At 51.4% G+C, this 17,090-nt stretch overlaps 2 protein-coding genes across 12 annotated transcripts in view; one reads left to right on the forward strand and one right to left on the reverse strand.

The window, feature by feature from the left end:
* The window catches only part of CEP164 (centrosomal protein 164), a 42,945-nt gene extending 30,170 nt beyond the window's left edge, over window positions 1-12,775 (forward strand). For all 10 annotated transcript variants that reach the window (XM_015884083.1, XM_015884088.1, XM_015884084.1 and 7 more), the window contains 8 exons: window positions 147-254; window positions 1,239-1,353; window positions 1,923-2,288; window positions 2,728-2,794; window positions 3,348-3,455; window positions 4,267-8,680; window positions 9,518-9,569; window positions 10,700-12,775. In XM_015884083.1, the coding sequence (XP_015739569.1) occupies window positions 147-254; window positions 1,239-1,353; window positions 1,923-2,288; window positions 2,728-2,794; window positions 3,348-3,455; window positions 4,267-4,366 (864 nt within the window). In that variant the 3' untranslated portion in view covers window positions 4,367-8,680; window positions 9,518-9,569; window positions 10,700-12,775. The remainder of the gene's footprint in view (window positions 1-146; window positions 255-1,238; window positions 1,354-1,922; window positions 2,289-2,727; window positions 2,795-3,347; window positions 3,456-4,266; window positions 8,681-9,517; window positions 9,570-10,699) is intronic.
* A 234-nt stretch (window positions 12,776-13,009) lies between these two features.
* The window catches only part of DSCAML1 (DS cell adhesion molecule like 1), a 76,924-nt gene continuing 72,843 nt past the window's right edge, over window positions 13,010-17,090 (reverse strand). Inside the window, exons 27-33 of one of the 2 annotated variants that reach the window (XM_015884082.2) lie at window positions 16,880-17,035; window positions 16,730-16,760; window positions 16,461-16,564; window positions 16,073-16,225; window positions 15,762-15,956; window positions 15,256-15,567; window positions 13,010-13,893 (exon numbers count right to left, since the gene is read on the reverse strand). In XM_015884082.2, the coding sequence (XP_015739568.1) occupies window positions 13,451-13,893; window positions 15,256-15,567; window positions 15,762-15,956; window positions 16,073-16,225; window positions 16,461-16,564; window positions 16,730-16,760; window positions 16,880-17,035 (1,394 nt within the window). In that variant the 3' untranslated portion in view covers window positions 13,010-13,450. Of the gene's footprint in view, window positions 13,894-15,255; window positions 15,568-15,761; window positions 15,957-16,072; window positions 16,226-16,460; window positions 16,580-16,729; window positions 16,761-16,879; window positions 17,036-17,090 lie in introns of both variants that reach the window. The other variant, XM_015884081.1, reaches the window with a different exon arrangement.

Raw genomic sequence — 17,090 nt, forward strand, 5'->3', positions numbered from 1 at the left:
CTTGGGAGCAGTTTTACTCCAGCAGCGTGATTTCTTGTGCCAAGTAGAAATGAGATGGTGAAAATCACCGTGACCACTAAAGTAGATCATTTCCTGTAGTTCTTGGGTAATTTTCCTCCTTGTCCTGGCTGTTTGATCCACTGCAGGAAGCCAAGCAGCTGGACAAGATGAAGTCAGCTATGCGGAAAGGACAGGTGCTGCTGAAGAAGAAGGAAGAGAAGCTAAGCCAGCTGGAGTCCTCCCTGTTGGAGGAGGTAAGCACAAACATCCTGCTTGGACCTGACCAGCTGCACTCCCAGTTTGCAGAGCTGTTTTCCTCTTCCCATAAGTAGGAGCCTCTGTTGAGCTTTGAGAGCAGAATGATGGGTCTGTAAGAAGAGTGGGAGAGAGTAGGCGAGACAAAGAGCTGGAGAAAATGACTATGGTGCACATGATTCACCAGGTCTGAGGTTTGAGATGGAGGGTTTGTCCCATGATTGCAGTTTGCCAGTCAGGGCTGCTGGCATCAGGGCTTGAGTTGGTTGGAAAGAAAAATCTGCTAACTGAGCCCTCAAGCTTCTTAGATCAGAAGCAAATCCATGTTAATGCTGACATGCAGCATACAATATAAACTGAACTCTAATTAGAATTGTTAGATATTTTACTAACTGTCTGTGTTTTGGGCAAGATAGCAAATGTTTCCCTTTGCTGATGACATCTGGATTCAGGATTAAGCATATGACCCGGAAAACAACCTGAAAAATCTGCATGATTTTTGCCTAGAGAGAACAAGGGCAGGTCACCTCATGTGAGGTAGAATCCGCTTTACTTCCCTGTTCAGGACAGACGTTGGAGTCTGTCCAGCTCTGCCTGTGTGACCATGTGGCCTTAGAGCAGCAGTGTAGATGTGCACACACAAGACTTCTGGTGTTCAAGCACTTTCTGTTGGTGCAAGGAGATGACTCAGCCATGCAAGGATTATAAGGTGTAGTTGATGCACAGAACATTTTGACCTCTGCTTGGAAGGGCCGGTTCATGCAGTAGTTAAATTTGGCCTCCAGTGAATGCACGTGCCTCTTCCAGAGACCATGCAGTCTTTATACTTTTCAAATGTTACTGCTGGAGTCTTAAGACTGTTCACCTGTGCTGTGCCTGACCACGCAGTCCTGCCTGCATAGATGAGCTGTAAGCAGTACTCCAATGGCTTTACTGTTGCAGAGGCAGAGAGCAAGTTTTATTTACAATGTTTTCCTTATCAGCTTTCAGATGAGGATACACTGAAGAGTGTTGCGTGCAAGAAGATGGTGACTTTTGATCTCAGCAGCTCTGAGGACACAAACAGCATATCCAGCGCAAGCATACATCTGCCAAAGTGTAAGTTCTGACTGGTTTGATACTCTTTGCCCGATGCTTTTGGCAGTGTCTGGCTTTCCCTTTTGCTTCTCAGTTGTATCTAAGGCTGTTTCTGTTTGTGTTTGTTTGAGTCTAAGGCAGCTTTACTATTTATGACCGAGACTGCTCTGTATGATGTTTTGCTTGAAAAACTTATTTCCTGCCTGTAGCAGTGTATGAGAGGGATGGAATCTGTGAGTGAACTTGCATCTTAAATCTACCCTTATTTTTACTGCAGAGTGTAAAATGTAGCTTCAGCTGTTCCTTCTCTGCTGCTATGGAACTGTCATGCTCTGTCAGTGTCCAGGCTTCCTCCTCATGTCTCTGTCAGGAGAAGCTGGTGCAGTTTCCCATGTCTGCTGCTTGTGCTTTTCTATGTGCCTTCTGTTTCTTTCAAATGAATCTTTGTCTCTGGTGCTCTGTGTCTCACTGAGCAGAGGCTGATCAAACTCAGCTCACTGTGATACAGTACAAAGTGAGTCTCCTGCTAAGGAGACGGCGTTTCCCTCACCTTCCCAGTGATCCCTTTTTTCCCTTCTCTCCCCTGCTAGCTGACTTGAGAACAGAGGTCCAGATTGCCCTACAGCAGGACAAGATCCAGTACTTGACAAACTCGGTGCAGCACATCACCAGTGAACTGAATGGGGTCCTCGGCATTCTGAGTTCCCTGAACACCCTCCAGTCCCCGCTCTTCACTTCAACACAGGTGCCTCTGCAGGTGTCCTGTGACAGCATTCCTCTTTCTACATATTCCACCTTGGCAGGATCGCAGGCAGGTGCTTCCTCAAGGCCCTCTGCTGGGGTGTCTGTGCCTGACCAGTGGGCCTGGGGTACTGGGCTCAGCTCCAGTCGCTCCTTCCTGGCTGGGCAGTCAGTGGACCGCTTCCTGGCAGAGAAGTGGCGCAAGTACTTCCCAGGTAGGTCTGTTCTCCTTACTCTATCTTATTGTTTGATATAACTTCTGATTTCAGTTCTGCATGTTTTAATCAGCTCATCATTCCAACCTGTACTGCTGTCAAAAGTAGTGTTAATACGATCAAGAATAAGAACCTTATTCCAGGTAGTGCAATACATGTCCAACCATGTTATCCTGCCTCTAGAACAGTTTGGCCTCTGACATATGTGGTAGAAAAGTTATTAAAGAAATGAGCAAAAAGGAATCGAGATCTTCCAGAAGCCTCCTGTGAGTTGGAGATGGTGTTCACCATCTCAGTTTCCTTGATAACAACACTGAGATCTTGGCAGATGGCTCCACTGGTAGGGACAGCGTGTCCATAACACAGGAAAGCAACTGCATTCAGATCTAAAGCCTGTTGAATTTTTGGAAGGGATTTTCATTTAATGTCTGTTTCCCAGGTGGGTTCCCATCATGCAGTGGAAGTTCTGGTCCTTCAGACAACAAGCTGGGTTACGTACCTGCAGGGTGAGTATCTTTTCACTTGGAAAAAGAGTGTTCTTTTTCCATTGTGTTGCATTAATTTGTCTGGAATAATTTTTAGATTAGGTGATTTTGTGTCTTACCTACTTGTTCAGTGAAGCAAATTAGATATTAAGAAGATGAATTAGATGGCATTGGTTACTCACTGCCACATGCCTCGAGACAGCAGCTTTATTTCAGAAGCCAGAGTTGTGCAGGTAACATTAATTCCAGGAGCAGGATCCAAGGGTGCCAGCTGTCTCCAGGCAGAACTCAGGCTGGCTCTGCTGTGGCAGATGACACTGGAGGGGTGACACTGCAGGCTGCCACCTGAGCCTTTCTGATGCTACGTAGACTGAAGGATGGACAGCAGCCTGGCGTGATAAGGGCTGTTGCTGCTACAGCTCTTCTTCATGCTGTGGTTGGAAAGAGTATTTAGAGCTCAGAAGAGGTTGCTTGCGAACCTTGGCTCTTTCTTTAGCTATGCTTTTTCTCATCTCTGGGATTGTTTCTGTCTAAGGCTCTTTCCCACTTTTCCTGTCTTTTTCTCTCACAACAGTGAGCAGATGCGCATGTTCCAGAGCCGTGAGTCAGACAAGATGACTATTCAAGGAATGATTGAGACCAATAAGAAATGGCTGGAAGACTTCAAGAGCGATTCAAGGATGTATCCTTTGCCTGGGTCTGGTCCCTAATTGTAGTCCAGCTTCCTGCAGCAGATAGGAGGAAACAGCAGGAGGTGAATGAATCAGGAGCTGCTAAAGGATTGAACAGCAATTTTGAAGCCTTAGCCTCTATTTTAGTGTCCAGTTCTGCAAAACTGTTTAGCAGTTGAAGCACGAGTGACCTGGTTTTTCCATCTTTGAGCTGTACTTACCTGAGAGATTCTCCTTCCCTTCTCCCTAGTTGTGTTGTGAAACACGAAGGTTGAAGATAGTAATGTGAGAATTTTGCCTGCTGTTGTAGGCGTGCAGTTGGTGTAGATGATACAACCCCAACCAGCATCAGGCAGCCTGGTGTGAGGGAGCCATGAGCACAAGCCAAAGCTGTGTGTGGCAGCTGTGACTTGCAAGGTGAGGTGGCCACATGGCTGTGCAGAAAGGGCCTGGGCTCCCTGGTGGAACTGTTCTGTCCAGCTCAATTTGGAGATGAATGAGTGAGTGAAACCTAATGGGAATGTTTCCAGGTTTGTGTTGTAACAGCATTATGCTGGGGCTGTAAGTATCTCCTTTGCAGCGTACTCTGATATTAGCAGCAAATCCCTCAGGCCCTCTGATAGCGCACGCTGTCCTGAGCACAGTGCTCCTTTGAATTCCATAATCCTCCTTTAATTCCATTTGATTTGGATGCAGAGGGATGAAGGCAGCACGTGTGTGTGAGGCTGGTTCCTGCTCCTCGGTACCTGCCCTGTCTCCTGGCTGTGCTCATGCCTACTAATCTCTTGTGTAAGCCATGCTTTTCCTTCACCTAGCTGTCAGACCTCTCTTCCCAGGCACACAGAAGCCCCCTGCCAGCAACTCCAGCCTACTTCATCTAGGGCTGGATGAAAGCAGACAAATTAAAGTGTACCCGTACTGAAAGGTGGGACTTGATGTTTTCAGCCCTCAGCTCTGGACACAGGACCTGGAAAGCTGATAGCTGGGGGCTGTGCAGTCTCCCTGACAAGGTGGTGGGTTTTGGTGATACCCAGCCATCCCTGTCTTCGTCCTGTGCCCTTGAAATAGTCTCTATACAAGAGAGTGGAGGGAGGAGGAAGTGAAGTTCCCAGGTGGATTCTTCTAATCCTGTAATGTGTCCAAATATACTTTATAGACTGTTTAATCCAGTGGTGAAATATCAGGGCTTCAATAAATCAACAGTTCTCTCATTAGTATTCTAGAAACTGTGAGACATAGCTGTGAATCACGGAGGACTTTGAGTAACTGGTCAAGGGGGAGGACATGAATCTAGCTGAGACTTTGCTAGAGGAAATGTATCAGGAAATGAGCCCACACTGATGCCCAACAAATGCTTAATTACAGATGAGCCAAGTCATCTGGCTTCTGTGGCGAGTTGCATGAGCAGGGGAGAGCGGGCAGCAAAATGGCTCTGGAACTGGGAAACAGCAGATTCTGACTCTGGGAAATGCTCCTCTCTTCTGGTGTGGAAACAATAGGAGCAAAACCAAGGGTGGTTTTCATGGCAGATATTGTAGGAAAGAGCTCCCTGCGTCTTCCTCTTTCTGCCACGCTGGCCAGAGCTGTGCAGCATAACTGTGCTATAAGAGCTCAGCTCACGTATTACAAATGCGCTGATGGCAACTCAGAGCAGGGATGGCAGGAGAGCATGGAGCAGTGTCTGCTGGTACAGACAGTGCTGGGGAGCTCAGCCTAGTGTGACTGTGAGGAGACAAAGCCCCATCTGCGTCCTTCCCTGCCCTGGGGATGGAGATCTGGAGCTCAGCAGCTGGGGCTCTTTCTGTTCTTTCTGAGCACTGGGGCCTGGCCTTGCTGCTTGGAGCAGCTCTCCCAAGACCTTGAAGCAGGGCTGAGGGGTTGGCACGTGTTGTGCTCCAATGTGAGCTCACACCTCAGCAGGTTGGCTGTGGTTATGGTGCTTTGGATGGGCTGCATTCAGAGCACAGCACCGTCCTGCTGCCATGGAGAGGTGAGAAAGGGGCTGCTTGAGCCCAGGGGAGTGGGAGAAGTCAGGCCATGCTTTCATACTGCTAAGTGGGGAAAGTGGTGTTTGGTTGTTTTATCAGTCATTCCTCCGAGCTGACTTTAAATATTTAATGCTTGAAAAAAACGCTGTACCATTTGCTATTTTGTCTGATGAGAAGTCTGCATTTGAAGGGATCCCATCTGTGAGAAATCAGCTTCAAAGTCGCTCTCTCTGGAGACAGCTGATGCGGGGAGGATGGTGAAGTTGCTGCTCTTCACCCTTCAGTGCTGTTTGTGCTTCTCAGTGTGGCTAATGATGTGCAGCAGAGTAAAGCACAGCTCCCCCTCCTGCTCTGCTTCCTGGCCGTTGTGCAGTGGCGCAGCATTGCAGCCATTTGTGCCGTGAGGGTGGCAGGGGAATGTTTACATGCAAATAGAGATATATTTTTGATGAACTTTTTAGAGCTCTCAGGAAGGATGGCCCTGTTTGCATTGATTTCTTATTCTTTAGGGGCTGAGCTCCTTAATGTTTTCTAAGTTCCTCAGCCAGCCTTCTCCCTGGGACCTTCTGCAGTGGGTAGCATCACACTCGGGTCCTTGCTGAATAAACCCCAGCTGGGCTGAGCAGGGAGACCTTGTGTGACCACAGGGAATGGCAGCTGGCTGGGGCAGTCCCTCCTCCATAGGAAGCAATGGATGGAAATGCAGATATCCTGTCTGCTGTCAGATGATGCCAATCCCCATCTATAGGGATCTTGCTTTTGGTTTCCCAGCTATTGGTAGAACACGTGGCAGAATCTCTGGTTATGTTCTGGAGTTCTGTGGCTGCCTGAAGGTGTGGGGATGCTGTCAGCATGGTGGATGCTCTACCCAAAGCCATGCAGCTGAGCTCAGTCTGCATTCTGGAAAGCACATATCGGTAGTGTGGGGGGAAGCGCCTGTTTTCTTAGCAATAATACATTTTGAAACATGTTTATTCTTCCTGTTGAAACTTGCGATCGCTGTATCTGGTTTTGTAAGCAAATTAAATCAACACGAGTCTGTTTTGTATTGAGGTGACGTTTGCGGCTTTATTTCTCCTTGCTGAGCCGTTCAGTTGTAGCTCCGGATACCCGGCCTGTACTTACCTTTCACATCTTCCCCTCACTTGTCTCCAGGCTGCTTCATGTTTTGTCTTGTCAAGGTCATCTCTGGCAATTTTTAAGACCACTTCAGCTCGCTGTAGCTTTATTACCATTATTCTATTAAGGATCTGGCCGTGGTAGCGAAAGCAGGGGCAGATAGAAAGCTGAAAAACAAAACTACAAAAGCAATTCTTCACGGGGCTCTCAGCCAGCAGGACAGCTTTTCATTGGGCTCGTATCCTGCCCTTTTCATAAAGCTGTCATCCAGGCTCATTACAATGGTTGTCTCCCTCCTGAGCTTCGTGTCAAGGCTGCGAGCCGGGCTGTGCGCCTGCAGAGCAAGGCCGGCCCTGCAGGAGGGGTCTGGGTGCCCTCCTGGCTGCTTTGTCTCTGCCCTGGCTCCCTGAGGGTGTGTTGCCCTGCTGGGGAGCGGGGCCTGGCTCTGGGGCTGCTCTTGGATAACATAGGCATCCCTGGCTGTGTTGCTGGGTGATATTCTCTGTCCTCTGCCCATTACTTGGTCCTTTGCCCTTCCCACCACCTGCCAGCAGCCCCTGAGACTCTTGCAATCCTCCATTCCCTCTGCATGTTGCACCTTTAGGACTTTACATTTCAAGGCAGTCTGGTTAAAATAACTCAGATCGTCTTGTCTCTAAACTCTGGAGTGAAGGCTCCAGTGCTGGGGGACTGCAGATGTGTAATGGGGACAACAACAGAAGTGATGGGAAGAGGGAGTTCAGCACCCGCCCTTGTTTTTCCATCTCTGACTTCGGCACAGCTGGAAATCCCAGGTTCAGATGGATGGGGATGGGAAGGCTGGCAACTGTAATATGGTTTGAGCTCCTGGTACAGCAGCAGCGAGACACAAAGATAAATGTGGTCCTGGGATGCCATGGGGCTGAGGTGTGTGGGGTGTGTGAGTGTGCACAGGTACATAAAGAAGAGGATTTGCTTTTCCTGGAATGCCAGTATATATGTGTTGGAGAAATTCAGTGATTAGAAGAGCAAGAGGACGGGGTGTGATTACGGTGCCAGGATGAACACAAGCTTTAAGCTCATTAAGGAGCTTGGAGTCGGCTGGAGGAGGGGACGTTTCAGTCACTGCTGCTCAGAGACCACAGTGCATCACTGCCAGAGCTTTGGCTCCTCAGGACGGTTGGGAGACCCTCAAAGACCATAGCCATGCTGGGAACCCTGATGACAGCACTGTTTTTTGTGGTGAGAGCATTTGGGCAGGTGAGTTGGAGCAGGCAGCAGGTAGGATTTAATGCTTTCTGTCTTGTTTCTAGAAGTGTGGGAGTTGTTATCTTGTCAACTCTTAAGCTAGTTTGAGTTTCTGTGGCTGTAGCAAAGCAGATTTATCAGCCGCTTTGCAGAGAACTGCTAAGTGCAGGTACTTTGCTTTCCCAGTTTGGTGCACTGGGTGCTGCAAATGGGGGTGAATCTTGGAGCTCTTTGGGCTGGGGAGGGCAAGAAACCCCCCATCCTCCCTTCAGCTTGTTGCTGGGGGACCTGACCCTACAGCAGTACCTTGGAGCTGGGGGAAGAGGATGAGGACTCCATGCTTGTCTGGTGGGACATATCCTAACCCCCCCTGAGCAGAAGGTCTGGGCCACCTGAACTTAATACAGTGCCATGTGGCATCTGCCTCATCTATGGCCACTGCATTTGCTTTGACAATTTGATAGCTTTAGTTCTTGTCATTTCAAAGGCTCAGCAGCACAATCTGCTGCCTCTGTATCTTTCCTTCCTGACCTGCTGCTTGTGAGGTGGGCAATCATGCTGTCAGGTGGGCAGGGGATGCTGCTGGTGGGAGGAGGAAGCATTCTCAGGGCTGTGAGTCCCATGGCTGTGCACTGTGTGTCCAGGACTGTTATGAGCTGCCCATCAGAGTGGTGTCAGGATGACAAGCTGAGCATCCCACTGTTAGCAAGGACCAATGATCAGTGGTGATGTCCATGCAGGACCAGCTCTTCCCCATTCTTTCACCTGTTGCAAATCCTCTCTCCATCCAGCTCGGGACCAGCTTGTTCCAAGAAGAGCCCCTGCCATATCTCGTGTACCAGCCCCTGCCCTGGCAGATCCAGTGTGTGACACAGAGCCGCCGCACCAGCCGGGACAGTGATGTGAGTGCTGCCTTTAGTTGGAGAAAGCAACTGGTAGGGAGGAGGAGGGGGCTTGTTTGCTGGCCCTTGTGCAGCCCTAGGCCTTTCTCTGGCAGTGCAGTGGTCTCATGGGGCACCTGTTGTACCCAGAGTGTGCTGCCAGGCTGCCTCGCCAGTCTGTGCTGGCATTGGGTGGCCCTTGATTGGTATGTATGGAAAGTAGGGTGTCTGGCATGCACGGAGCTGCAGCGAGGGCAGGGATTGGTGCAGAGCTCAAATAAAGAGCAGCAAACATCTGTTAGGCAAACAGTCTGCTTGGAACAGAAGGTTTGGGCAAGGGGGAGAGATTTGTTCTTTCCCTTGAAAGACAGAGAATGGGGTAATTCTGGGAGGCAGGGCACGCTGAAAAATGTAGGCTGGTGTTTGTAGCCAAACTCAAGCTGTTATCTTACAGGGATGAAGATGTTCCCTAGCAGACCTGACATCCCAGGGGCAGCAGCACTGTGGTAGGGGCTAGAGCTGAGGAAACAAATCCAGCCAGCCTGGTTCCATACTGGTTTGAAATGCACCCTTGGTGAGGTTAGGCTGAGCCAGTGCTCATCCCGAGATGTTCCTAGCAAGTCTCACAGATAGGGTTTTTCTTACAAAGCTCTTCTTTCTGCTTCTCCTTGGAGAACTTCTCCCAAATGCAAATTAATTAATCACTGCTCTATAGGGCTCTTTAAGGGAACAGTAAGTATTTTTAAGTTTCCCAAGGGGAATGGATGGCAGACAGCTCGGTGGAGCCCTGTCCTGTTCAGTGCATCCAGTTGGCTGGAAGGGGCTGCTCCCACTGACTCTATTTCTGTTCCTTTCTAGAGAGGCAGGAGCTCACGTCACAACAGCATCTACTCCATTTCTGGAGATAAAGGTGAGTGTGGAGCTGTGCTGTCCATGCAGACAGCAGCATGTGTGTGTCTGATCCCTGCCTCCCCCTTCCCATGCAACCTGCCCCACTGGAACACGTGGCTTGGGCTCCCCACTACATTTCCTCCTCCCTGCTCTTCTAAGTCTCCCAGCACTCAGCAAATAGGATTTATCCGCTTCTATTCTCAGTGCACCTCGTCCAGTAATCGGATGAATGCTGGGGTGGGTGCTGCTGCTCACCCCGCACACTGCTCAGTTAAATGGCTCTGCCTCACCTGTGTTGGGGTTTTCATTGCTGTGATCAGATGAAGGTCCCCAAGGCTTCCTGGGTTTGCGGTGGCACTCGTGTTGGTTCAGTGGTGGGCTGTTATTGATGGGCTCTGTCACTGCTGAGCCCTGCTGAGCTCCTCCACCCGCTGTATTTCTCACATTGCTGTCAGCAGCCCGCACAGCTGGGGGTTGGGTTCTGGAAACACGCAGCTCTAAGTGCCCCCAGCGGCTCCCCAGCCTCTGGCATTTGATTTTTGCAGTGGGGTAGGATTTACAGCTGACGATGTATCTTGTTAAGCAGGGCAGGAGGGAGCCGATTCCCAACGCGGACTCCTTTATGTATCTTTTTACTTGGCAATTTCTTTTAGGATGTGAATAAAAATGGGTTCAGGTGACATTGGTGAGTTTATACAGCAGCATCTGGCATCAGGATTCCTGATCGCTGCTCGGGGGGTGCTTAGCAGTGACACAGTCGGTTAAAAGAGCACTGCTGAGTGGCTTTGATTCAGTTCCTGTTGAATTTCACAATACTTCCCTAATGCCACATTAAGCGTGGAGTGGGGAGGGCTCCCATTTATCAGCATGAGAGCTTTATTGCTGTACAGCGCCGGGCTTGGGTTTGTGTTTTTTTTTTGTGCTGTTGTTCCTAATCTTATTTGTGTGTGTGAAAGTAAGTGAGTATCATACGTGGTGATTAAACGTGGGGAAGCTGAGGTCTTTGGGGAGTAAAGCTGTGTAAATAGAGGGCTTAGTGCTGCCGGGGAAGCTGGGCTTTTCCCTGCCTCCTGCTTTCCTGCTCCTCTGCCCCTGTGTGTGCTGCTGGGTTCACAGCTTCCTGATGTCCCTCTTTGGTTCTCACCATAGACAACATGACCCCCGATGCCAGCAGTGAGGGCAAATTCTTCAGCGATCCCTCTGAGAAGGCAGCTCTCACCATCCAGACCCACTTCAGGAGATACCAGCAACAGAAGCAGGGGAAGAAATAGATGCCTTGGCCGCCGTGCCCTGCACCGTCCCTCCTTTTGTGCGTTGTGGCCGTGGTGACTGTGACCCTGTTACGTAGCTCTTGGTGTGTGTAGATCCTCTGCTGGTTGCTGAGATCTCTTTCCTGGTGGCTCCTTCCCCGGGTAGAATTGCCTTGAAGACTGAGGTGCAACCACAGGGCTCCTGGTGGGAGCCTGGCACCCATGTGGCAGAGTTGGTGTTTGCCAGCCTTGGTGGAAGCACAGTGCTGGGAGCTGCAAGCCTAGGATGGGGGAAACAGGGTATACACAGCTAAGAGCAATCTGCTGCAATTAAGCATCCAGGTGTGGCTCTTCCTCATCAGCTTCAGCCCTTCTCTGTGCCTCTGCTTTGGGCTGGAGCTGAGGCAGAGCTCACCTCTCTTTCCCTTGCTCTTGGACCTGAACAGGCTGGGTGCTGCAGGCAGTGAGGGAGCATGAGGTGTGCTGTGACCTGCTTTCTACTTCTCCTGGGGGTCCTGGCTTCAGAGTGGGGCTGGGGGTGAGACTGTGTTGGACCTGCTCCTTCCCCAGGCAGCCCCCTGCCATCCCTGGGCTTTGGGTTTGCTGCCTGTTGTTGTCTTGCCCTCTCTGTTGTTCCAGAATATTGCAGACCACAACACCTCTTCCACATCTGGCAGGGACAGGACGTGAGGTTCTCTTGGTTTATAGCATTCATTTTTGGGTGCTGGCTTTGGGAGGTTGCAGAGTTGTTGAGAAAGAGGAGAAAATGGAAATGGAGGTGGGAGGAGCTGGAGATCCAGGAGCTGCAGCACAAGTGGAAGGGCCAGGAGGTAGAGGAGATGCCGACTGTGGGTGGTGATGCTCTGACCTCTGAAGTGTGTTCTCAGCTGCCTCCTTGCTGGGTCTGATGCTGAATTTTCTGCTTCTTCACCTCCTGCTTCACTGTTGTGTGAAGCAATGAGCTCCGGGGCATCCTGGAGAGGGTCTGCAGCCATGGCAAAGTGCATTGGGATCGCAGGGAATGGATGCAGTGCTGGAGTGGCATGCTGACCAAGCACCACGAATTGGGCCTCTGTTTGATGAATGCAAAGCCACAGTCTGGAACTGCTGGGGAAGGTGGTGAATTCTTGCTAAGATGTAGAAGGAAATCCGTGCTAGCCGATTATAATAAAGACTTTGTAATCTGTTGTTCTTTTTATCTTGCTAATCCACTTACTCTCACAGATGAGAACACACTTGCCTTTTCTTGCCTCTTCTATTTCAAGTCTGGGATTGACATTTCAGAGCTGCTGCATGGTTGCTTTGCTGTGACACGGCTCTGGGCTGGGCTCTTGGCTCCATGCAAGCTCTGCACGGGGTTTGATGTCTGAAATGCACTTGAGCTGTTTTTGCAGTCTCAGAAACATGCTAAGAAAAGGCTGGTTTGCTTTTCCACGCTTTCCACTGACTTGGGGGCAAGTCAGAGGGGACAAGAAGGGTTTCATGTTATTAATGCTGTAAGGCAGACCCCATATGGGGTGGGCTGGTGAGGGCAGAGCTGCAGCCTCTGTGTTGTGCATCCATGGGAGCAGCTGTGCCTGTTCACTGCTTGTCTCCCAGCCTCGCTGCCCCCTTCACGTTTCCCTTGTTGTCTCCTTACCTTTGAGCAAGCCGTGTAACCTATTTCAGGTCCTAAGAAGCCCCGTTGGAGCTGCATAACGTGGCGTTCAGCATTAAGTTGCAATGAAATCGATGTCCTCCTTGCATGCAAGTTGGAAAACTTGGCATATGGACTCCAGCCACCTGTTAAAACCCAGGGAGGGAAGTTGTGTAAAAGTAAAGGCCATTTAGAGCAGCTCTTGGGATCTGTGTTTCAAGCAGGGGCTCTCCTGTCCATCCCCTGTCGTGCTCCTTGGCACGGGGTGGCTCTGACAGCCACCAAAACTGATGAAGACAGAATAAATTGTCATTGCAGCTCATTTTCTGGGTCTCCCCTCCACTAAAAAAAAAAATCTCACTGCTGTCGCAGCAGCTTCCAGCTTCACTGGGTTGAAAGCGTTGTAGGACTCCAACAAGCAGATGGCAAAGAGGGATGCGCTGAGCAGCAGCAGCAGCTAGCAGAGGTAATAAGGGGTGAATGAGAACCCAATGCCAACAGCATTGGCATCAACCCTGCCCGCTGCTGCCCTCCCCATCCTGGCCCACGCTCAGCCACTGCAGAACACCCGGCTATAAACATAACCTTTATTGCACACAGCGCTGGTTTTTTTTTCATAGAAAAAGGTATTAACACATAAGCATTTGCAAATTGAAGCAACTCCTGTTGTTTTCAGAACAGTAAAATAGCATGCAATGTCTTTTGAGACGTTCCTTTGTCAAAACCACCGACGGGATCAGGGAGGGGGGAAAACAAAACAGAAGAAGTCGCCGAGTCTTTCCTTGTGCCCCTCTCAAAATGATGTGAAATATATATATATATGTTTACATATATATTATATTCTTTTTAATCTGTAACATCAAATTCTTTGTGCCCTGTTTCTGTTTGTTTGTTTGTTTGTTTCCCATCTGGAGAAAGAAGAAAATAGTTTCATTTATACAAAAGAGTTCCTTTATGTACAGGTCCGTGACTTAAATAGAAATAAGGGGCGGGCAGGGGCTGAGTCCACGGCGCCTACACCAGCGTGTAGGACTTGGAATAGGCTCCTGCCCCTTGCTTCTGTGCCCTGCCTGCACCCGACGTGCTCATCTCCAGCAGTGAGTCCCGCGAGCCCCCCACCTTGGAGTGCGTGGTGGTGTTGGTGGTGGTGTTGGCGGGGGGCTCGGCGGGGGCAGAAGGTGCTGGGGCAGGTGCTGGCGCGGTGCTGGCCGCGGTGGGCATGGGTAGAGTCCTTTGAGGTAAGGTGGTGGAGGAAGAGGAGGAGGAAGAGGGAGGAGGAAGGCCTGGGGGTTTGGCGGTGGGATCCAGCGTCAGGTGCCGGGCTGGGGGGTGGTAACCGCGGGCCAGGCTGCGGATGGAGGCTTCACGGGGAGGCACCACTGGGCACGGCTCGTGGGAGTCTGGCTTGCGGAAGAAGGCGTCCGACTTGACGTATAGAGGGAGGTTGCAGTAATCACCTGAGAGAGGGGAGAGTGAGCTGTGAGGATGGGGAGCATCGAGCCCCGGTGCTGCGCGCGGTGATGGAGCTGAGTGCCACTGCCTGGATTGCACTGTGACACCACACCAGGGTTGTGCTGTGATGGATTTCTGCTTTATTTCTATGGTGCACATCATGTGCTGTGCCTGTTGCTTTTCAGAGAATGGGTTGGGTTGGAAGGGACCTCAAAGGCTGCCTGGTGCCACTCCATGCAGTGCACAGGGACACCCTCAGCTCCAGCAGTGCTCAGAGCCCCGTCCAGCCTGACCTTGGCTGTGTGCAGGGACGGGGCACCACCGCCTCTCTGGGCAACCTGTGCCAGTGCCTCACCGCCCTCAGTGCCAAACCTTCTTCCTTATCTCCAGTCTCAGTCTCCCCATTGAGACCAGGTGTGCAGCAGCTGGAAACAGCTGGCCACATCTGTAGCAGCAGACCCTCCCCACAGGAACAGGCATCTTCCACATCTGGAAGAGCTGGGCCGTGGGGAACAGGTGCAAAACGTGGCAATATCTGGTAGCACCTGCTTGGGTGCGCAGTGAAAAGCCGGGTGAAACATCTGGCCACATCTGGAGTGGCGTGAGGGGGATACATCTAGAACAGATGTGGCCAGCTGTTCCCACACACACACCTGGAAAGAGTGCCAGAGTGGGGTAAAGCAGCTGGACACATCTGGAAGCAGCTGGCCTCTGTACATCAGATCTCTAAGATCCTGACCTAATCTACAATAGGATATGAAAAACTCCTTCTAAAATGCATTGGAATTTGGAAGACTCTGTAACTGCAATGTGCTCTGTTGGGCTATTCGATTTCATGAGATTCCTTCAGATTCTGTCAGACTGTAATGCATTTTTTTATGACCTGAGAAGTCGCTTAAAGCCTACTACAATCTGTCAGAATCCCTTGAAATCTAACAGAATCAGCCAGCATCTGTTTCATTGTCAGCCCCTCGAATCTACTGGAATAGTTTTTAATAGTTTTGTAGGGTTGATTAAAATGCAGCAGGTTCTGGGAAATCCTGACATCATGTTAGATTCTGTCTCAATCTCTAAACATTGTGTCAGAATCCCTTACAACCTCCTGGCATGCATCAGCCTCTGACAAATCGTATCAACATCTACTAGGCTCTGACACAGCCCAACAGCTTCTGACACGTGTGTACTATGATATGTGTACCATTTGCAAACAAGCATGCAAAAAGCATCATACTGAAATACGGCCACTGGGCAGAGAGGGGCAAAGGGAGCATCAAAAGGCTTCTCCTTGCCTTCCCTTTGCAGGAAGCACTTTGCCCTGCCTCTGTGCCTTCGTTTAACTGCAGCACACAGCCCAGCACCCAACTTACTCTTGCTGGCGCGGTGTGGGATGGGCACAGCCACGCTCTTGCCGCGCTCGCTGTCTTGGGGCTTGGGTGGGGATGCGGTGAAGCGGCAGATGCCGGGCTCTGAGGGGGTGCTCATGGAGGTCATGCTGTCGGCGTTGTCTGTGGTGCCCGTGGTCATCTGGTCTGAGGAGCTGTCAGAGATGAAGCACTCGGTGATCTCGAACTTGGCGTGCTGCAGCTGCTCCTCCAGCTTGGCGTGCTCGTAGGCGCGTGCCAGCTCCTCATAGGTGGATGAGGCACTCTCAGTTGACACCATGCTGTTCCGGCCCTTGTCTGCGGAGGGAGAGGGCATCAGGTCCCCATCCCACAACTGGGAATGCCATCCCCAGCTTCTTTATAGGGACTGCCTATGCATCCCCCTGCACTGGGGCTCAGGAGCCACCAAGGACCCCGAGCAGGCAGGCTGTCCCCCAATCCTTCCACCACCCTGTTGGGTTGAGCCCATGAGCACTGTCCCCATCACATACCAGTGTCCTGCGAGAGGCTGGCACTGTAGCTGTCGCTCTCAGTGACGGTGATGCCATGCTGGGAGCCCACCGTCCTCCAGTCCGAGGTCAGGGTGCGCGCTGGGGTGGATGCCTGGCACTTGGTGAGGGTCCATTGGCTTGAGTAGCGGTTGCGGGTGCTGTGTGCAGACTTTACACTCTTCCTTGACACAGGGTCTATGGCACAGTGATAACATCATGCAGACTCAGTCCCAGAGCCAACCACCTCTTTACCCACTGGGGGAGATGCCTCGCAGCCCACTTGCCCCCAGCATACCCAGCCCAGCACTCACTTGTGCCAGGGCGTATGTCCGACATATCGATGAGCGGCCCCGTGTTCTGGATCAAGGCAGGGTGGTGCAATGAGACTCCTGTGCAGAAGCTCTGGGGGTTCACAGCTTGGCTGAACTCAGTGTCTGTCACCGGGATCGTGGCTTTGTCATCTCCTGTGGGAAGCAGCTGCAGCTCAGAGCTCTTTCCATAGCAAGGCTTGCTAGTCTGTGCCCAGCTCACCCACCACATCCCCTGGCATCTCCTACCCCTCTGTGCCCCAGAGCATCCCTGGGGTGACGATGAGGAAGAACAGGAAACCCCCTAAGCCAGAGCACCCCTATGCCCCAGGAGGAGGGGGTCCACCCAGGGACACTGTGCCCACCCCTGCGGTCTCCACACTGTGCTTACCCAGCTGCTTGATGCCTTCCTTGTCCTCGATGAGGAGCTGCACGCGGGGGATGTCGATGTGCAGGCGGGGGCCCTGCGGGGGCCCCTTCACCGGCGTGTCAAAGCTGCGGTTATTCTTGCTGTGAGGTAAGAGGGGACGCACACCCGGCCATTACTGGGGAGAGCCCCCGCGGCTCGAGGCACAGGTTGGGACTCCCCATGCACCAGCCATGGGCTCAGCACCCCCCGGCCCCCCAGTCCCTGTGCCAGGAGCTCACCCCGGGACCCACCTGATCAGCATCTCTGCCAAGCTCTTGGCATCTGTGTGTTAAAAGAGGGGAAAAGAGGATGGGAGCTTTTTGAGCCTTCAAGGTATCACTGTGGTACATCACGCATAGGTTAGGGACTCAGTCCCACACACAGTACCCAGCCCCCCTCACCTCGCAGCCTCTTCAGCCGCTTCTCCTTCCTCTTCTTGCGGATGATGAAGAGTAGGGCCACTCCCAGCGTGGCCAGGATGATGGGGCAGGCAATAGTGAACAGCTTCTTCACATCATCCCCTTCCCCTTGCGCAGATTTGATGGGTGGGATAGTGCCTGCAGACGAGGCGTGTGCTCAGCACTCCAGCCCCCCATGGGACAGCACAGCCCC

The sequence above is a fragment of the Coturnix japonica genome, chromosome 24 (genome assembly GCF_001577835.2).
Source record: "Coturnix japonica isolate 7356 chromosome 24, Coturnix japonica 2.1, whole genome shotgun sequence".
NCBI classification, from domain to species: domain Eukaryota; kingdom Metazoa; phylum Chordata; class Aves; order Galliformes; family Phasianidae; genus Coturnix; species Coturnix japonica.